The sequence below is a fragment of the Jaculus jaculus genome, chromosome 3 (genome assembly GCF_020740685.1).
Source record: "Jaculus jaculus isolate mJacJac1 chromosome 3, mJacJac1.mat.Y.cur, whole genome shotgun sequence".
NCBI lineage: Eukaryota > Metazoa > Chordata > Mammalia > Rodentia > Dipodidae > Jaculus > Jaculus jaculus.
The window spans coordinates 182,900,907-182,923,524 of record NC_059104.1 but is presented as its reverse complement, the minus strand read 5'-3'; the positions used below and the strand labels follow the sequence as shown (position 1 = coordinate 182,923,524).

General features: G+C 40.4%; 1 protein-coding gene across 24 annotated transcripts in view; it reads left to right on the top strand.

Annotated features, from left to right (window-relative positions):
- Sox6 (SRY-box transcription factor 6) overlaps positions 1-22,618 on the top strand; it is a 610,295-nt gene that overhangs the window by 410,970 nt on the left and 176,707 nt on the right. For all 24 annotated transcript variants that reach the window (XM_045144830.1, XM_045144813.1, XM_045144834.1 and 21 more), the window contains 2 exons: positions 1,192-1,364; positions 4,456-4,524. In XM_045144830.1, the coding sequence (XP_045000765.1) occupies positions 1,192-1,364; positions 4,456-4,524 (242 nt within the window). The remainder of the gene's footprint in view (positions 1-1,191; positions 1,365-4,455; positions 4,525-22,618) is intronic.

Below are 22,618 nucleotides of genomic sequence, written 5' to 3'. Positions count from 1 at the left end.
CCTCTCTACATACACAAAAATTGGCAATCTTTGTCCCCTTGACAGCTGTTGGCATCTTTCTGAATAGCTTTCAAATCATAGATCACGTCTTCATAATGAAACCTGTGTGCCTCAAATACAGTGGGTTGAAATTCTTATCTTATGCAGCAGTGAAATGCTCTAATTTAGATTCACAAAAGGACCCTATCCCCTTCACTTAGGAGAGCTGTGCAATTTGCCCATAAAAAGATGGTTCAGCACCATTAGTGCCTCCCATAAGTGCCGAGCAGCATCGTATTCATTACACGGCATCTCCTTGTGCATAGCGCTTCAGCCTCCAACCAGTTTCTTTCCCTTTGAAGAATGACAAATGGCAAAGGGCGAGGGAGCCCCCAAGCCACAAACTTAGGAACTTTGGATTGATCCCTTCCCATGCACAAAAACTTCAATACCTTCTTACCTGGGGCAATTTTTATTCTCTCTTGTGAAGTTGTTCCATGGCCAAGAATTTGGCCCCTGACTTTTGAACCTCAGAGACAGGTCTGTGCATAATGGAAAGATTTTGAAGACAATGATTAGAAAACTCCTTAAAAAGCATTTAGGGCCTGGAAAGATGCTCAGCCATTAAAGGTAGTTGCTCAAAAAGTCTGATGGCCTGAGTTCCATTCCCCAGTGGCCAAGTGAAGACAGATGCACAAAGTAGCACGTGTGTCTAGAGTTCCTTTGCAGCAGTGGGAGTCTCCCCCCCACCACAGGCACACACACAACAAAAGTATTATTCTAAAAAATGAAAAGAACAGTGCTTAGTACCCCCAGTGTCTTACCTTTCCATCCTTGTTGGTCACCAGGCTACATGTGATTATAGAACTGTAAAATTCTCTATAGCTTCTGATGGTTGGTACTAAATCTTAGGTTTATTAGTTTGATCAAAGTGATGGGTGGTTGTGAGAAGGATTGAGTGGGGTAGAGTTCTGCTTTGTTTTAGTGTTTAAGGTAGCCTAAGCAAGATTACATAGTACATTGTCTTGGCAAAGGCAACAGCGAACTCTCACATTTATTCCACAGCAGTATCTACCCTATAACTCTCGCATGTTCACAGTGACCTCCAATACCATTGTCCGAGGTCTTCACCTGGAGGAGTCCCCTTCCTTCTTTCCCTGACTGTTCCAGACATCCCTCCAGCTTGTGAGACTCTTCTTGCTTCCATCTTAGGTACACCAGAGAGCCTGGCAGAGAAAGAGCGGCAGCTCTCCACCATGATCACACAGCTGATCAGCCTGCGGGAGCAGCTCCTGGCAGCACATGATGAACAGAAGAAGCTGGCGGCCTCTCAAATTGAGAAGCAGCGGCAGCAAATGGACCTTGCTCGCCAACAGCAGGAACAGGTGAGCCCTGGATCGCAGCTGAGGAACTGGAGGTGCGGAAAATGCCATGCTCCGCAAGCCATCATAGCAATTGGTGTAAGCTTTCTTCACAAAATAGAATAAGGAAAAATTAGAAAGAAGGAAGGAAGGGAGGGAGAGAGGGAGGAGGGAGGGAGGGAGGGAGGGAGGGAGGGAGGGAGGGAGGGAGGGAGGGAGGGAGGGAGGGAGGGAAGAAAGAAAGAAGGAAGCAAGGAGAGAAGGGAGAAAGGAGGGAGGCAGGGAAGAAGGAAGGAGACTTTTGGAAACCGTAGCCTCCATGACAACTGAGGGGTGATAATGGCAAGGAAAGGCATCTGAGCGTGTGGGCTTATCTGCAGGGACTCAGTATGAGATCTAAGGTGCCACTCAGGTTTACTTACTCAAAGAGGCTCACAGTAGTTCCCATGCTGACTGTAAAAGACTTCTTGTGAGGCACTGTATTTCTCCCCAGAACAGAAGTGATTCTCTTCTAGATAAACTTCAGGCTTCTTTCAGATCATTGCTGTTTTGGTTTTCTTGGGCTTTAAAGCAAGAGCTACCACACACCGCAGTTTTCTCTAGAGAGTCCTAGTTCATGCTGGCTTTCCAGGATAATTATCAATTCTTTTTTTTAAAATTTTTTTTATTTATTTATTTGAGAGCGACAGACACAGAGAGAAAGACAGATAGAGGGAGAGAGAGAGAATGGGCACGCCAGGGCTTCCAGCCTCTGCAAACGAACTCCAGACGCGTGCGCCCCCTGTGCATCTGGCTAACCTGGGACCTGGGGAACCAAGCCTCGAACCGGGGTCCTTAGGATTCACAGGCAAGCGCTTAACTGCTAAGCCATCTCTCCAGCCCAATTATCAATTCTTATAGTTGCTAAAGTTGTGTTGGTTTGGATAATAAGTATATGGTCTTTTGTTACAGCATAGGTAAATAATTGAAAACAAATTTGCACATAGTTCCTGAAAGAGTTTGACTTGATTGACTTAGAAATGAGAATGAAGAAAAAACAGAAAAGTTTAAATGTAAATCTTTAAAAAAACCTGAATGACTCTTCCACATGATTTTCAGAGTATATTACTCTAGCAACAATGATTCTATAGAGTAGGCTGTATGCTTCAGATCAGACAGATCCAAATTAATGTGCAGTTTTTAGAAATCTGACATTATTACTGGAATTATCTTTTCAGTTAAATGTATTTTATAGGGGTATATAGAGCGATATATGCTCTGTTGATTTTAATGAGTTGTGACGTCTGGTATTTTATATGCTTGAATATTTGCCCACATGTAGGAATATGGACTCAGCCCCTAATGGAAAATAACATAAAGGAACACTGTAAAAAATCAGAAGTTAGAATGTCATTTAGCCATCCAGAGATGACACAGTAATTAACTATTGACACTTGTGAATAAGCTAGCACAAATTAATCTTGACACATTTGCAGACGAGTGATATCTTACAGTGAACACTTTGTAATTATATTTCAAAATGAAAATTAAATGACACTTAAAACTAGGTTGTCATGCTCAATGAAGCGAGCATGTAGCTCAAGCGATTGGCAAATAAAATTCAGAATTTGAGCCACATGGTGCTTGTGCACCATACTTCACTGTGTCAAGCCTGAGCGTCCATGGTGGATGATGGTAATTGCCCTGCAGTGTTGTGGAGGCATTTCTATGCAGCTCTTCATCATGTCGGAGCGACCATCAATATTAGATGCCTAGTTGTGTCTCACTGGTCTGTTAAGAGGGAATAAATATTCAGAGGACCCAGCATCGCTACCCAGAGATGCAGAGTGACCCATCCACTTCTGGTTTGAACAGTCAAAAGCAGAGAAGGCCATACCACCACGCTTAAATACTGTTTCTATGTAAACTTCTGGGAAGGAGCTATCCCATTCCTCAAACTGGGACAGGGCACCATGCTTCCAGGATGAGCCAGTTATTGGCAGAAATTGTCAAGCAGAGCCAGGAGACTGCTATGCTGTCACGCTGAGTGAGATGTGACGCAGGCACATCTCCTGCTAGTCGCTGAGCATCAGGAGGATGCCAGAAGGATATAGGTGGGGACTGGCTCTGATCCATACTCACTTTCACTTCCAACACAGCCCCTTCCAGAATCCTAGCTTTTGGAAAGAGGAAGAAATAGAAGGTACCATGAAGCTAAGCCCTCACAAGTGCTCCTGGGCCTCTTCACTCCATTCCTTGGCTCTCAGGAGCGTCTCTCTCCCCCCTGGGGTCCTGGCTGCAGCAGCTGCTTTTGAGGCAGGATGTGAGCAGCTAGGACCTGACCCAGACTTGATAGGAGCCTCCATGATCCCAAGGAAGCTGTTCCTCTTCCTAAGGGGCAGATCCAGTCGCAGCAGGGCTTGTATTAAATGGTTGCTGTTTCTTTTTATAGATCAGATAACCTGATAAGGTGTTGAACTTGATTGTTGGGGGTATGAACTGTGGTTGAGATCACGTAACACATTCCTTTCCATGGAATAAATGTTGATAAATGTTCAATTACAGACTGTCTTTAAAAATGTTTTGTAGATCCCAATAGATGTCTACAAAAAAAGCAAAAGATTTTCCACAGGTTGTTTTTTTTTTTTTTCACCTCTTTGACAATATTTATAGCTATATAGCTCAGAAAAGCCAGGAAAGATTCCTATCAGGGTATGCTAGTACTATATGATAATACCATAGTATGATATGGTAGCAGAAGTTTTACTTTTTTGTCTTTGCTTATAGATTTGCTTTTTACATCCAAACTACACACTTTAGACCTAGGTGGCAACTTTTCCTATCTTTATTCCCTAGGGATCAGATTTCCAAAGTGCTCCTAGATGGGATATGTGGGGGGTGGGGGGAATTCACTTCCAGTAGGGGCACTGCACTTAGAATGCCCTATCACCTCCAGGTAAAGCAGAGAGAGGGTGCCTGATCCAATTCCTTGTCTCTTCTCTTGTTTTCTGACTCTCCAGTAACAAGCGCTTTCCCAGAGTGCTGTAAAACATGTTGCAATGCTAGGAGAGATGCCCAAGGTAGGACAAGGGCGTAAGCACTTCATTTTAACTTAATGAAACTTTATTTCTGATAGATTGCGAGACAACAGCAGCAACTTCTGCAGCAGCAGCACAAAATTAATCTCCTGCAGCAGCAGATCCAGGTCAGTGTGTTTTATTACTCTCGTCTACTTATCCTTAGACACCTTCTCCCTCGATCATGGAAATTAAGGTGCCTGTCTGGTCAGCAGCACCAGCAGGGCTGTTATTGGTGGCCGTTGTACCCACGCATGCAAGGGGATGTGAGAGATGTTGACCAGGCGGAGGCCATTGCTTGCCACCAGCAAGTGGAACCCTTTGGGTTTCCAAAACAGCACACAGAAGCTATTTGTGTTGCCATAAGTCTCTTTCTGCAATGTGTTTTATCATGTACCACAATCATTGAGAGAAGCTTACTTGCATTCATTTGTAAGGACTGGATGGGCCAGTTTGGAGAAAAATGTTGGAAAAGGCTGTTCATAATAATTAATTTGCTCCTTAACAAATCATTGCTGTAGTCTCTGCAGATGCTAAGGGCAGTAAAAGAAGTAATGAATGTTGTCTGTCTTCAAGGAGTTTACAATCCAGAAAATAAGAAAGAGGTGTTCCTAAGGAATTTTAACCAAGTTTAAAGAATTCTTTACTTTTATATTTTGTGGCAATAAAATAATATGTAGATGATTATAGTGATCTGGGGAGGAAGGTGAGGGTCCAACTCTTATCATTGCTTTAGAACTTGGTGACTAAGGGCTGGTGAGATGGCTTAGCGGTTAAGGTACTTGCATATAAAGCCGAGGGACCCAGGATCCACTCCCCAGAATCCACATAACCCCGATACACATGGTGGTACATGTTTGTTTGCAGTGGCTAGTGGCCCTGCCATCCCCCCTTCAAATAAATAAATAAAAATAAAATTAAAGCCAGGCATCGTGGCACACACCTTTAATCCCAGCACTCAGGAGGCAGAGGTGGGAGGATTGCTGTGAATTCAAGGCTCCTCTGAGACTACATAGTGAATTCCGGGTCAGCCTGGGCTAGAGTGAGACCCTAACTCAAAAAAAAAAACAACACATAATAATAATAATAATAATAATAATAATAATAATAGATAAATAAAATTAAAGAAAAAGAACTTGGTGATTAATTCAACTACTTGCTAGTTGGAAGATAAGAGAAATGGTCTCCATTTCTGAATAGGAGCCTTGGTGGCGTATGACTTCTGGAAAACAATAGCAGGAGGAGCTGGTTGTATGATAATTAATCCTCAGGATACGAAGCCCAAATCTATTCTTTCCTAGACCCAGGATTTTTTCTCTTGTTTGCTATGGGTATCCTTTAGTCTATCGGCATCTTGACTCAATCTAGTTGGGCTGGTGTATTCTGAATTAATTACTTGTTTTTATAATACTTTTATTTATTTATTTGAGAGAGAGACAGAGAGAGAGAGAGAGAGAGAGAGAGAGAGAGGGAGAGAATGAGTGTGCCAGGGCCTATAACCTCTGCAAGTGAACTCCAGATGCATGTGCCACCTTGTGCATCTGGCTAATGTGGATACTAGGGAATTGAACTTGGGTCCTTAAGTTTCACATTCAAGCACCGTAACTGGTAAGCCATCTCTCCAGCTCTAATTACTACTTTTATTGAGATTAATACCATCCTTTCTTGTATTTTTCATACATTAGCAACATAAAGTCATAGCTTACGCTAATGTTCTATCTTATTGTTGGATGTGAGGGTCTTCAACCTGAATCTCTGCTTCTTTGTGTTAGATTTGAATCTGCTCCATTGTGTTAGCTGTCCTTAGCAGGGCAGGCAATAGAATGGCATTAAAAATGCCCTCAGTATGTAAAGAAGTACCAGTCCCTAATTTGGCTTTTCACCTAGGCAACTTCACTAAGGGGGTTTAGCTGAAATTTTTGTTTTGTTCTGTTTTTGTTGTGTTCTGTTTCACATCCAAATCTATACGTTTTAAAATAGATAACAAACAGACATGGAATGCCTTTCACATTTTTGATGGCCAGACTTCACAATTAATTCTTGGAGTAATTTTTCATCCTGATATCTCTTTCAAGGCTCACACTGAGATCCTTAATTAAATAACTGTCCAGGTGTCCCCTTGGTTCTGCCCTCATTACGGTTCTCAGTGTAAGTCCTACTGCCAGAGATCAGATTTGTAGCTTAGGGCTTCCTGCATGTTTCTGTAGCTCCTTTTCCAAGAACTCAGCAGGTGTCAAGTGTCAAGGTCACTTGGTTCTGTTCCTCCCATTGGTAAAGCAGGTATGCAGGAAGTTCCCTGGATGCTCCTATGTCTGCTCATTAGTGTTCATATTTATTCTCCTTAGTACTTTTTCATTGATTTCCAATTTGTTACTTGCCTCTATTCACTATTTCTTGTACTTTCTAACTGGTTGTCTTAGTTGATATTTTCCTGTGCTACTGAGGTCTTTAAGTGAATGGCAACCAGTTGAATATTTTATGAAATAATGTCAGTATTAACTGATTATGCATAATTCTATACTTATGATATTGACATCTCAGGATACTGTAGAACATGATCTTTAAATTATAATCTGAATATTCTGAGAAGTTTTTTCCCCACATTTTCTAATGGAAGTTTAATTGTTGTGTCATTGTGTGTATTTTTCATTATTTAAAATTTTTAAAATTTAACTGATCAGCACTTGAACTCTGCAAGTGAGTTATATAATGGCAGAAATACTCAATGTCTGCATAATTTATGGCATGTATTTAGGTCTTTGTAACAAGAATTCATATTTTTTAAAATAAGAGGGAGAAATAGGACCTTGTTTATAGTTCATTCTGTCCTAGGCTACTGCTTCTAGACTTATCTTGTTAGTGTTTATCTTATCAGTAAAGACCATTCAAAGAATTTTTTGAATGCTGAAAACACTCCTTACACAAAACTTATTTATCTCTGACACTTTCAAAGCAGGATTGAATTTCAAACTTTTGGTTATTTCTTTGAAAAGGGACATGGGTTAACTATATTTTGAAAATAGTTTTTGGTAAGTCATAAACTATTTTATGTAGCTACAATGTTTATTTTATTTTATCTGTAAGCAGAAACAGAGAAAAGAGAGACAGACAGAACAAGTGAGAGAATGGGCACACTAGGGCTTCTAGCCTCTGCAAATAAATCCCAGATGCATGTGCCACTTTTTATATCTGGCTTGATGTGGATACTGGAGTGTAGAACCCAGGTCATTAGGCTTTTGAAGGCAAGTGCCTTAGCCACGGAGCCATCTCTCCAGCCCTTTTATGTTATTTTTAAAGAAAATGAGAGATTAAGAGCTGCTTCAATTTTTTTAATCAGGAGAAAACATTCTCCTATATGAAAACAAAACAGTACACAATAAAACAGGTGATTAAAAATGAAATCTAATTTTTCTCCTTAAAGCAAATGAAGACAATAGAGGGAATTTGAACAAGTTTGACATTGCTTTTTCTTTTAAAATATTAAATTCTAGAACCCGTTGCTAACATGGTTAGCAACAATATACAGGGCAACAGGCACTTGTCTGAGTTTTAGGATAAACATCAGAATTTTTCTAGTTCAGTGTGCTCACTTCTGACTCAGCACTCTTCTTTGTCTCCCTTCCTTCTAAAGACTTATAACAACTACAAGCAAACACATCTGTGCCTATTATAATAAAAACCTGAGTGGTTTGTACAAATTGAAAAACAGATTTTTTCAGTCCCTGACATATAGTGGCTACAAAATGAATATTTGCGAATGCCAAGGTTTACCAATGGCAAAAGTGAAAAGGTCAGTAGGTTTTCCATCTGTTCCACTGGAGGATGACCCACATTTGTGCCTATATCAATAAAATTGAAGATGCTGATTGAAAAACAGGATTTTTCATTAGAATAAGAGAAAGCTGTTATTAAGATAGTATTGTAAAAGTTCCAATACGTATTTTATTTGCAATCATTCATAACTTATATAGTCACTTAAAATAATTTCTACATGTTTTTTCTTCCTTGAATACATTTTTTAGCATCATTTTTGCCTAGGTGAATCCTAATTAAACTTTTAAAGAGACGTTTATAAGACCACAAAAGTAAGGTTGAAAAAATATGATGAACAATTTTGTGAACTATTTTTATGTTTTTGATGAGTTAATTTTTACCATTTATAAATTATATAATAACCTTAAATGATTATTAGCATACTTTAATATTAACAGATATTTCAGAAGCAGTTTTTTGAGAAAATTCAAATCCATGTTTGTGCTGTGGAGAAAATTGTGAGTCCTCTAATTATTTTTACATATGAAGTAATTCTTCTGATGTGGAACTCAGGAGAAGATAGACATTTCTTTATGTTCCTAGGACAGCAGGAGTATGGAAAGCTAATAGGTCATGAAGTATAGATCCTGTGAGTCAGGAATGTTAGCTTTTCCATTGTAATTCCAAAGGACAGATAACTGCCTCAGTGACTCTGTCCTCCATCTCTCACCTAGTAGTGTCTTGGTGTATTTCATTTATGAGTCATGTGGACTGTCAACCAAAGTCACTTTTAATGTATTATGCAGTTATAATCAGATCAAACATATTTACAGTATTTTAATCAACTATTAAATATATGAGTATTTAGAGAAAGCAAAATATTTTATAAATCCTTATTTCTTGCCCCAGTATCTTTATACATCTCAGCTCATTTGACCCTAGCATAGTTTTGAATCTAGAGATGATACTCTTCATGTACACAATATGGCACATTACTTGGTACCTATAACCTGTCATTAGGAAAACATTTAATGAGACACTTTATAGCCACCCCTAGTCTTTGTCTTGTTAAAGTGTCTTGGTGGAAAAGCTGCTTTCTGGAAATGAATGGTATCCAATTGTCCAGGTCTCTCCAGACTCCAGTTTTAGAGTCACTCAAGGGCTTGTATTATGTGCTATGCAGGTGGCACCCTCTCTTGTCACACGGCTACCTGGAGAGCAGCTTCTAGAACAAGCTGGCTGTATGGGAGAGGGCCAGCGATGTCAGGGCACATACCTTCATCTTTCTAAGCATGAAGAAAAAGCTTGAATTTGTCAGCTCTTTATTTTGATGCCCAGTATTCACCCTCCTCCCTCATCATTTCATACTTGCTGGGTTCAAGGCTCAGTCTACAGAATGCCTTAGCCCCATACCACCACTGTTTCCTATGAACTGCTATCACACATGGTCTCTGTGGAAAATTCCAGAGATTCTGTGTGGAATTTTCCACAATTTTTGTTAAAGTTTTTTGTTTGTTTCAGGAAGCTTTACTTTGTTAAGTGTATATGAGTATTTTTCATGCGTAGTATTTTCTGTATGCCATATAGTTTTGATATAATATATTCCTATGTGCTATTTGCATATTTTCTCTCTATATATTAGTTATGTAGCAGAACACCAATCAGTGTGTGTTTTCATCCCAACACCCCATATGGAAGAGAAATGCAAGTATTATAAGCCAGAAAAAAACTGTCCATCAACTATTAAACAGAATATTTTGAGAGCTGCCCCATCTTTTAACATAAACTTTGACTCTGGATTTCTCAGTGTGATTAACTACAGGCATTTCCAGTACCTGCTGAGCAGAATAGAGGACTACCTTTCTATGTGAAGTAGTTGTCTGAAGATCAGGAATAATTACTTTGTACATTAGCCTTCATAGCCTGCTTAACCTGGTTAATTAATTTTTTGCTAGCATAAAATAATAGATATATATTTGAAGATATGCTTCTTCGTTAAGTATCTAATTGACCTCAAATTTAAGAGCTGGACCTTCCATTTATTGTCTCTTGGAGATGGATCATGCAGTGAGCAGAAGACTATGCAGTCGGTGGCTGACTTCCGCTCTCCCCACTCAGGGTGCGTTTCTGCTAACTGCATTTAGCATTGATAAACAAAACATGGTCCCATGGCTGCTGTGTTGACTCGAGCAAACAGTCTGTTTTTGTGTGGTATTGATCAGGTAACCGATCTCCCCCCAAAGCCTCTAAAAGGACTAAATAACTGCACTGAAAGTAACCTGATACTTCTGTCTGTACTGCCCATGTGTGTGAGCGAAATGAAGTTGTAAACAAAGCTCAGAGTCTAGGAGCGGCCTCCAGCTCCAGCAAACCCTTAACGTATTTCCTAGTTCCATCTTCAATCATGAATTAGCCAGGAGACACAGACCCTCTCTCCCCCGTTTCTCTGCTGTATGCTGTTTCCAATGGCCTAAAGGCAAGCTGTTGTGATCTTCCTTGGAAGTTTAAAACCCAGATAAAAATGCAAATCTAATTATTTCTTTTATGTAATCTAATTAACTTTTTAAGTCCTGATAGATGCTCCATAGCCTGCTTCAAACACTTTAATAATAAAGCTTCTGGATTATAAAGACTAGGTAAAGCCGCTATAATTTATGAATTGCCAGGGCTATAATAGTGAAAATTACAAACTCTTGTTAAGGATTGAAACTACACATTAATCAAGCTAGATTGCTTGTTAAAGTTAGAGTGATCTAGAAATGATACGGATACACACGTTCCTTCGGCAGAATCCCACAAAGGAAAGCCTGAGGACGGAGCAGCAGTTCTCCTTGCCTTCCCCACCCCTGCCTCCTGACCTCCCACCATCGGTCCTAACCCCTGTCAGCTCTCCGACCCCTCCCCCAGATCTCCAAAACCAGTGATACTGACAAGCCAAGGAAACCAAATTTCAGCTTTTTGTTCAGATTAAAGTGGCGAGAGCCGTCTTTCCTCCCTGGGCAGTATGTGTACATGGAGTCAGTCAGCACATGGTATTACATGCGCTAAGTCAGTCTGCTGAGGACAAAGTGGCTCTTCTACTGTTGTCCTCATCATTCTCTCACTCTTTCCTGTGTGTGCATGTGTGTGCACCAGAATGTGCATGTACATGTGATGGCCAGAGGACAGCCTTGGCTGTCATTCCTCAAGGACATCATCTACCTTTGGAGATTGGGTGCTTCACTGGCCTGGACCTTGCCTGTTAGGCTTGACTGGCTGACCAGTGAGTTTTTGAGTGATCCACTTGTATTCACTTTCCCAGTGCTGAAGTCACAAGGGCATTGCCATCATGACCAGCACTTCCTGTCGGTTCTGGGGATTGAACTCAGGCCATCATGTCTGCATGGCAAGCACTTTACCCATCAAGCTATCTCACCAGTCTTAGCATTTAATATCTTCTAGGGTGTGTTCAGTTCTTTTGAGTGTGTGAGTATGTGTGTGTGAGAGAGAGGGGAAAAGAGAGAGAAAGAGGTTGACAGAAAGACAGACAATATTAACGTTCATGGTAGGATATAAATATATATTTTTCTATTTATTATTGCCTATTTTATTATTTGTTTGTGCTTTGCCTTTCTGGGGAAAAGGTCCTGCCATTGTAGCTCAGGGTGGCCTTGAACTTACAGTAATTGTATTCCTGGCCTCTGGAGCACTGGGACTGCAAGCACATGCCTTTGCACCTGACTTCAGATTTCCCACTAATGGTGATTTTTATTTTATATTTGAGACAGGGACATAACACTCTTTTTTAAAAAAATTTTTTATTTATTTATTTGAGAGCGACAGACACAGAGAGAAAGACAGATAGAGGGAGAGAGAGAGAATGTGTGCGCCAGGGCTTCCAGCCTTTGCAAATGAACTCCAGACGCGTGCGCCCCCTTGAGCATCTGGCTAACGTGGTACCTGGGGAACCGAGCCTTGAACCAGGGTCCTTAGGCTTCACAGGCAAGCACTTAACTGCTAAGCCATCTCTCCAGCCCATAATGTTCCTTATGAATGCTTTTTAAGACCAAAAATGTCAATTTATGAAACTCTCAAGAAAACAGTCACTGGATACTTGCATGTGGGTAATTATGCAGTCTCCTATGGATGGACATAAGGGGCGTATAACACTCCTCTCCACCCCATTGCCACTCTCTCTGTGTTAAATTTTGCAAACATGACCTGGATCTCCTCAGGACCTTCAGTCACTGGCTGGAGGGAAAGGACATGATGACCCCTGTTGAAGAACTGAAGATGACCCCAGAGGGGCAGAGTAACTGACTGGTCAGTGAATAAAATTCTTGCTGCCCAAGCATGGGTACCTAAGTTTGAATCTGCAGATCTCATGTCAAATCTGGGTGATGTCATAGTAGCGCCTGTAATCCCCGTGTGCCTTAGGCGAGAAGAGAGGTGGAGATAGGAGGTCTGCAAGAAGCTTTTGGGCATGTCAGCCTGGTGCACACAGCAGTAAATGACAAGATGAAGGGACCTGGCCACAAACAAGGTGTAAGGGAGGAGTGGCTCTGGAGTAATCCTCTGACATTTACATGTACACGTAGCATGTATGTGTGCCCACATTCACTCACACATGCACACACACACACACACATACACACACACTTTGATCATACATGTACCTTTTAAAAATATTTATTTATTTGAGAGTATGCATGCACATGAGAGAAGCAGATAGGCCGAGAGAAGAATGGGCACGCCAGGGCCTCCAGCCACTGCAGACAAACTGCAGATGCATGCACCGCCTTGCTCATCTGGTTTACGTGGCTCCTGGGGAATTGAATCTGGGTCATTTAGATGACATTATATACAGTGTCTTTGCTTCTTTTCTAGCAGTTGTATTTGGTAAGAAGTTGTCAGTCAATTACCTATGTCCTCAGTTTTGTTTTTCTTTGAAATTTTATGGGTATATGATACACAAAATCTATCTGTCCTCTATCTGTCTGTTTGGTTTTTGAAGGCAGAATGTCACTCTATCCCAGGCTGACCTGGGGTTCACTATGTAGTCTCAGCCTGGACTCGAACTCACAGCAGTCCTCCCACTTCTGTCTCCTGAGTGCTGGAATTAAAGTTGTGTGCCACCACGCCCAGCTTAGAAAATCTTGAGAGCACTTTCTCTAGTTCAAATCTTTTACTGTATATGAGGAAACTTAGTCATAGGCCACAGATTTGTTCCAATATACAATCCTGAATGTTGTTAGCACCACAAGAAGTAGCTAAAATTTTACCTTTGCTTTCTTCCCCTTTGTCCTCTCCTCTCTCCTATCTTCTCTCAGCATTCTCTCCTCCCCCTCTCTCCCTCTCTTGTCTCTTTCTGTCCCTCTTTTGACTCTCTTTTCTTGTTTGTCTGTCTGCATCCCTATTTCTCTCTGAGACAGGATCTCACTATGGAGCTAGGGCTGCCTGACACTTGTGACCCTGTCTCCAAGTGTCGAGATCACACCAGGCCAGGCTTGAGCACCTCATTTTCTAGTTCTGGTTCTATCTCCCATATTACAGGCCGCCACAGCCCTGCTTCCTGTGGGTTAGAGAAATCTTAGTGCATTGCAGTTCTCTACTTCGTGAAATGTGGATTCTACTTAAACGCCTAAAATCTTATTATCTTTCTGCGCTTTGCTTGTTTGTTTGTTTTGTTTCCAAGGCAGGGTCTTTCCATGTTGGCCTTGACACTTACTATGTAGACCAGGTTGGCCTTGAGCTCACAGGAATCCTCCTGCCTCCGTTTCCTCAGTGCTGGGATTACAGGCATGCATCAGCACACCCAGTACTTATTCTCATAGTAAAAAGTTGAAAACTTTCCACTGAACTCACTTTGCTAGAATCTCAAAGTTACTACAAGTCCATGACTCACGGGACCAGGATGAAGAGGAATCCTCTGAAGCAGCGTGGGGTGCTGAGGGTGGAGTCTTTCTTTTGCCATTTACATATGACACCATAGCTAGTTACATTAAAGTATTGTGTGTATATGTGCGTGCGTGTGTGTGTGTGTGTGTGTGTGTGTGTGTGTGTGTGTAGCAAGGGTCAATTGCTTTCACTGTCAATGCTTTCCTTTTATATGTCTCTTTTTTCTATTTGGCAGTAGTGAGCAGTGATTGACAATAGTGTGTGTCAGTGGTCCTCAGACTTGTTTGTATTTTGTAATCACTTTTCAAAGCACTGGTGCCTACAGCCCATTCCAGCCATTAATAAATTAAGGTTTAGTCCCAGCCTGGGAAAGGTTATAGAGCCTTCTAGATAAATCTAGTGGATAATGAGAATTGAAAAAGAATGGTTTTTATGAGGTAATGCAGATTGCATGATTAAATGTGAAATGATGTTTAGATTGGCTCTGTCCATTGGTCAGTCCATCTAGCCATCCATTTGCCCATCCATCCATCTATCTGTCTCAGTTCATCCATCCATCCATCCATCCATCCAAACCATAGACACTTTACTTAGTTAGAAACCTTATGATGGATTTTGGTTTAAATAATTTAAATAAAATTGGAATGCCTTTCCAATAACTTGACTTTTATTTCTATGAAAGTATACAGGGAAAACAAGGATATGTTGATATAAGATCTGTGTCTTGGGGAAAAGGTACGTTTCAAAAGATGAGCTATGGGGCTGGAGGGATGGCTTAATGGTTAAGGTGCTTACTGGTGAAGCCTAAGGATCCACGTTTGATTCTCCAGTTCCCATGTAAGCCAGATGCACAAGGTGGTGCATGCATCTAGAGTTCATTTACAGTGTCTAGAGGCTCTGGTGTGCCCATTCTCTCTCTCTCTCTGTCTTTCTGTCTCTGTTTCTAATAACTAAACAAATAAAAATATTTTTTAAATCGATGAAATGTTATCTTACCAAAGAAGGCAAAAACATTTAGAAAGTGAATTGTCAAATACTGCCTGACTTTTAGCCATCTAAACAGAATGATTTTTCCCCCAGATACCACCTATTTTGTTTTTAAAAAGAATTTTTATTTAACTATTTGCAAGCAGTCAGAAAGGTGGGGGGGGGGGGAGACAAAAGAATATGTACTTGAAGGCCTCTTACCACTGTAAATGAACTCTAAATGCATGTGCTACCTTGTATGTCTTGTTTTTCAAGGGTACTGAAGAATCAAACCTGCACCCATAGGCTTTGCAAGCAAATGGCTTTACTGATCTAACTCCCCAGCCCATCACCTGATACTTTCAAGTGTTTTTAAACTACGAAATTGGCTACACCATAGTATCTGTGAGGGATGTCTTAATCTGGATGCATTTTAAGCCGTATGCATGCACATGAATAGAGGTTTATGTGATTACAATGTCCTATTTTGACATATATATATATATATATATATATATATAGAGAGAGAGAGAGAGAGAGAGAGAGAGAGAGAGAGAGAGAGAGAGAGAGGGAGAGAGAGAGAGAGAGAGAAAGAAAGAGAGAGAGAGAGAGAGAGAGAAAGCACACAACATTTGTGGGACTGGGGTAGGTATTGATACAAGTATATCACAACATAAATTCCAGTTCGAGTACTGATTAGCTTTATAGTCTGTTTTCTATTTGTGAGCTGTGAGACAACTTACTTAATGTCTTGAGCCTGTACTTCCTAATACCCCAAAATTCATAATTTTCATACCTTATAGCAGTTTTGAGATTAGATATAGTTATGAATGACCCTGAGTAAGCTCAGTATGTCATATCTGTTTCCATCACTGTTATTACTGTTGTATCTATATGACTAGATTCTGAAATAGTTTCGGAGTTTCTAGTGAAGAAACACACATGAACATACTAATGACGTTTGCATGTGACAGTTTCTATTTATACACATGTGAATATTTAGAACCCATGAATTAATGATATGAATATGGATTCAATGTGCATGCACTGTAATCAATTGTTATCACCACTATTATCTAGAGAAAAAGAAAGAGCAGCAGTTTCCTCTGGTTTCCAAATAAGACCATTTCCATTGTCAGGGGTGGAGAATGAGGTTTTTAGGGCATTCAGAGAGAGTTGGCAGAATTAGACAGAGCTGCCTGGAGAGGGCACATGAGGAAGCGTGGCACTTTCTCCTGGGCAAACAAGGTCAGACTCTCATCTTTCATGCTGGGATGGGCCCTGCTATTAGATCACAGTGCCTGTGAAATTAGAGGGATAGTAAACGAACCTTTCCCATTTATTTTATAGCTTTTTAAGCACAGATGAAGTTATGTGATGTAGCATCACCAGATGCAGAGGTCCTTCTTGTTTAAAGTAAAGTTGTTCATATAAATCTTGTATATGCCATCTCCTGTAAGTCAAGCATTTGCCTAGCTTTTGTGAATTATGTCTACACTTAGAATTTAAGAAGTTAAACAGTATGCATACCAGACCTGAGAGATGGGAAATAAAAATTGATATACTGTGTGACACTTGACATAGCACAGGAAAATATCTTTTAAATGCTGAGGGATATCCTGACATAACCATTTTTAATTCACATAAAGTAACTTCTACTCAAAGTTATTAATGCTAGAGTCCTGTGTTTTTACTTGTTCAAAATAAAAGAAAATAAATGATGCAAAAGGTGTAATGTCTCTTGTGAGATACTCAATTATTTTTAGCTACCACTCAGTCCATTAAGAAAATGTAAAGTTGTAAGATTCAACAAGGCAGGTTAAGAAATTCACAGATCAGAATCAAGGGTAGTATCCACACCAGTTAGGTCACAGATTTGCCTTTTGTCCCACATGTATTCCAGGGGAAGGGTCATCCTTTAAGTGTCTGCAGGTGAGTTTTAAGCAGTAGCTGAGAGTTGTGCATTGGGAAGCACGCTCAACTCGTCCCACTTGGCTGCTGCTGGGACATGTTCACGAGAGGACAGACCATCCTAAGGACAATCAGGCCTGGCCTGCTTTTGCCAGAATCTGCATTGTGCATTGATGCTTCTTCATGCATTTCTTAGTTGTATTATACACAGGAAAAGGGAAAGAAAATAATAACAATGGCACAAGTTTCCCGTTTTCAGAAATTGTAACTTCAGGAAGCAGCTTTCCAAGTTGTAAAAACATGTCTTATATACCATTGTTCAGAAAAAGATGTGCATCCTAGGTTGGTATTTCTCACTTGTCATTGTGTGGAGAATCGGTTAGGCCAGGACACTGGGATTTATGTACTTGAGTGGAGCCTGAAGGGATAGTTGGAGACTCGAGACTTCAGGAAGAGGAAAGACCCCCCTCCCCACTGTCAGGGAAGTTGTCTGCTTCCTGGTTCAGAAGGGCTCGCTTGTCTCATTCTGGGTCCCTTGGCCCTTCCTTCTTCTGAGCATACTTCACTGATGATACCCAAAAAGCTCCCAGATACTCTTGTCTCCAAGCTGGAAGTTGGTTTGAGAGAATAAACATGTGTAGTGTAGATGAAGGATTTCCACAGCAGAGGAAGAGAAACTGTACAAGAGTAAAAGTTGTCATCTTATTTGTGATAAGTAGTGGCTGAGAGAAGGAAAGCTACATTTTTCTCTTCATACCCACTGATTTAACCCTGTATGTATATATACTCAGGTCTCTGGATCATTTATTTGAAGGTGACCTGAGATTTGGCCCTGCCAATTGTGATCCATAGTGATCTGGTAGTACTACTTATTAGGTTTTTCTGAGGTTAGCCTTAGAGGAGCAGATGGACCTGACCAACTTCACATGTGCCATTTCTGTATGAAGACTTCTGTCTCACTAATGCCCATCTGCAATTCAAGGGTGGGAACCAGGGCTCCCCACGTTGGCTTACATATAGCAGCTGTTTTTCTGTATAGATTTTGTAAGCTAACTTAGTGTGGATCATCAAATTAACTGTAGAGGCCCTCTCATGGACTGCATTCTAGGATGGGAGTGTATCCTTAGAACTTCTAAGGCCTTCGCCTCCCCGTGGGACTGCTTCAGACTGTAGTGGCTCTAGAGACCAGGGAGTGTGACTCTGTGGTTAGGATTAACGTTTGTACTGATGTACTCTTTCCTCCCCTCTTAGAATGAGCCCTGATAGAGACGCTTATTGGCTGGTTAAATTCTGTATATTTGAGTGCATGGGGATGTAATAGTTAAGGAAATGTGTTTGGATAGTAGGCTTATAACTGAACTAGTCTTAGTTTAGGAGTTTACAATTTTTCTAACACATTGCTTTTATATAAAAAGGCTAGTTAAAAATTTAAAATGTACATTGAAAGAACCATAACACTTAATACTAAGAAGTTATTAAATTTATTGTATAATCATGTGATGGACCATTATGGGCTGTTAAAATGATGTTGAAGTAATTTTTAAAAATATTTTATTTATTTATTTTGAGATAAAGAGGCAGATAGAGAGAGAGAAAATGGGTGTGCCAGTGCCTCCAGACACTGCAAATAAATTCCAGACACATGTACCACCTTGTGCATCTGGCTTACATGGGGACTGCTGAATCAAACCTGGGTACTTAGGCTTTACAGGCAAGTGCCTTAAACACTAAGTCTTCTTTCCAGCCCTTGAAGTAATTTTTAATGATTTGGGATAATGTTTACAACATAGAATGAAGTGAAAATACCCTCAGAACACAATGTAAATAGAATAAGATCTTATCCACATTAAAATAAGCACAGAGAAAAGCACCAGGAGAGAACACAATGCTTGTATAATTGACCTTGTCATCCCATTTTTAGAAAAGACTAGACACCTATCCTTTTACCTGTGTTCACTCCAGAATAGAGTGAAATCTGCAGATTGTAAGATTTGACAATTTATATGATATCTGCTTGTTTCAACAGAGCTTCCAGTCCAAAAAAATCTCAAAATCTCCAGAGAGCTAGAAAATATGTGCATGTATATAGCTCTTTTCATTATTTGAAGTCTCTTTGTACTGCTGCTTGTATTGTGTGCAATTTTTACTCATTCTCTCAACCATCCTTGTCTGGGACAGTGAATTAATTCCATGGACTTCTCTTTAGCTCAGGGTGGCTGCAGTTTTCAAGCCTGGCTGAAAACCCTAGAGGTTACTGATCTCTCTCAGCAGAAGCTGTTCTTCTCCTTTCTGTTAATAACATGCAGCCCCAGGATGGAGACAAAGTAGAATTAAGGCAATGTCATTGGTCCACGGCAGAAAGAATCCTAGACTTGGGCTGGAAAGATATCTCAGTAAGTAAGCATGAGGACCTGAATTTGATCCCCAGAATCCATGTAAAAAAAAGTAGGGGCTGGAGAGATGGCTTATGATTAAGGTGTTTGCCTGTGAAACCAAAGGGCCCAGGTTCAATTCCCCAGGACCCATGTAAGCCAGATGCACAAGATGGTAAATGTGTCTGGAGTTCCTTCGCAATGGTTGAAGGCCCTAACATGCCCATTCTCTGTCTGTCTTTCATAAATAAAATAAATAAATAAATATTTAAAGAAATGTGGTCATGTACCTTTGTAATTCCAAAGCTGGGAAGGCAGAGACAGGATTATTGAACAATTTTAGGCCAAAGGTCTAAAAAGAGATGCTTAAGGAAGAAAGCCCAAGGTTGTTCCTTAACTTCCATACCCCTCCACCCATGCACATGTGTGTTCTCTCTTATTCTCTCTCTCTCTCTCTCTTTCTCTCTCTCTCTCTCTCTCTCTCTCACACACACACACACACACACACACGTCTTTGTCTAGTCTACCAATCACATGTCCTTCAGCTAACAGTTCTTCTGCTATATAATTAGAACAAAGATTCTAAAAGCTACCCTCTAAGGACTGTCTTTTCATCCCTGATTCTGGGTAAGAAGAATTGGATGCTTATCCTTAGGAAAGAAGTGTGTATGGGCATTCTTGCCTAAAGAGCTTGAAGGAAAATGTCAACTGAAGAGGAATACTTACCTCTGAGGAGTTTGGAAATGTGAGGTCAAATTTCAGGGCTATTGTGATCACTTGCAATGCTAGCACATAAGTGATGGCTATGGGAGAATGTTTCTTTAAAAAAATATACTTAGGAAGAGGGCCTATAAATGTCTGCTTTCAGGCTGGAGCAAACACGTTCAACAGGCAATGACACATTCTTGGTACTAAGGCTCTTTAATGGAAAGGGTGACACAAACTTAATATTAGTGTTGCTAATAAAATATTATAATTTTTGGAAAAAAGTCCAGAGCTTTCTAAGGTATTAATTGCAGGAAATGACAACATATCCTACCAGAGTATTATGTCAGTGGCAGATATAGCTATATAGCAAGTAACACCTTTTCCTAGACGCTCTTGTTTTTAGCCCATTTTCATTTAGAAAGGGTTGTGTTTGAGCCTGGGACTTTGTCTGACTGTGGGGGTGCAGGGTGGGGTTCAGCCTTCCTGAAAACAAGCTGATGGGGAGGAGAGTGGCTCTGTGATGGCTGTGCTTCTCAGAAGGGGGTTTCTTGCCTTAGCCGTGATGTAGGATCATGTCCCCATTTCCAACTAGCTAAGCTTCATCTTCTGGTGCCAGTGAATTTTCCAACTACAATTTATTTATTGGGTTGTAAGATTAAAAAAAGAGAATTTTATTTCTGATGTGTGGCGATGCTTAATATGGTTTTCCGGTTTCCTCCCATTTTGTTTGAAGTAAATAGGGTAATTACTCACTAAAATTCTAATATCTTTCCGAGCTTTAGGGATGAATCTAAAACAGAACATATAATGTTTTATTTAAGCAAATCCATGCTGTTATTAGGCAGTTCACCTTAATGTCATTTTTTTATAAATAAACTTTGTTTTACTTTTTCAAGGGTTATTTAATCAATGCTGTGCTGCTGCATCCTGACGTCTGCTTCTGCTAAGGCCTGCAGGATGGGATTTATGGTTTAAAAATGAAAAAAAAAATCCATGTTATTTGAAGAATGATGAATCCTTTGGGACTGATAAATAAATATGAACCTGAGAGCCGGGTGCTCTTCTATTATGTTTTTTTTTTTTTTTTTGATGTGGCATATGTACCATTGTCTCTTCTTGAAAAAATGTCTGTGCCATTTGTAACCTGGCTTATAGCTAGATGTGCCTGGGGTGCATTGTGAGGAAGCCGCTGCTGTGCTGGCTTCTGGATGCTCATGGTTCCCAGTCGTTCCTGGGCTTTACCAAGCCACTATGGCCGGGTCTGGTTTCACTTAGCAGACCCAGATGTGCTTTCTCTCCCAACACTGAATAGATGCAGCCCCTGTGTTGCCATCTACTCATGATGTTGGGGTTCGTGACATGTTCAGCCCTGGGACTTGCAGTTTTTGTGGCAAGATTAAGATTGCCTGATTCAACGTTGTTGAGTTTATTCTTCTTGCTGCAGTCAAGTGAATGAGCGATTACTTTTAAAAATAGCATTTATTTCAATACCTATAAGCAGGTATTCAATTCCCCCTAGTCCCCTGGCTCCTTTGCTCTAGGTGGGAACCTGTCTATATTGGAAGACCTGATGTCTGGTTGCTCATCTTTGATCTGAGCACCAAGCCTGTGCCTGGGGAGGGGGAACTGGGTAATTGTCTAATCGGTGGTTGCTACATACATGATAATATCTTTTCCCAAAAATGCATCCTATTTCTTTGGAAATGAGAATGCATGGAGGGTATTGATTTGAACAGGTTTATAAGAAGGCTGTTTTGTGGAGGAACTAGTATTAGTAGTTCTAATCCCCACCTTGAGGGAACATGTCACCCTTGGGTATCAAGGAACAAACCTGGAACTTGCATAGGATTGTATGTGTGTACTATTTGGGTCTATTTTAATTTTGCCATTCTGACTCTTGGAACATGGTGAAAAACCAGCTGTGGGATAGACTGGAAATTCACAAAATGGGTGTTCTAATTATTAATCACACATGTGGAAAGATATATGGGAAGAAATCTAAGGAGACACTACATCTTCACTTATGGTGACAGTGTTTGGAACATTCTCATTACCTTCTTGACACACACACAAATGCCTTATTGCATTCTGAAACCAAATAAGCAATAGGAGGTCTTTTTTTTTTTAAATAACTAGCTGTGAAGTTGTACAAGAAAAGCAGTCTGAAAAACGTCAGAGCTCTTACGTATCAAGCACAGCAGATGAAATGATTTATTGGGTTTTATCCACATTCTGTAGAGGGTAAGCATTGCTAACCGTTGAGTGGCAGTCTGTGGGAGCTGAACAGGCCCCAGGGACCAGTCTTTGTTCCTCTGTTTGACAGGCATGTGTCTCTGTTAAATGAGGGCTTAATTTCTCTCATATGTGAACAATTTCCAGGCCCAACAAAGGCAGCCAGGACTGGAGCTATTTAAAAGTCCTAGCACAGGAGGAAGCATTCTTGAAGAAAGAGGATGCTAAAAGGCTAATTACTCACCCTGGCTTAGCTACTGTTTTATTTTTTCACTACTCGGGGTTTATTAACACAGGTCTGCCACATCTTTTTTTTTTTTTACATAAACACACATTAAAATTACAAGGGTATATTTTTATTCCCTGTGCAATAGCCATTTGCTTATCCCTTCTCCTTGAGAAG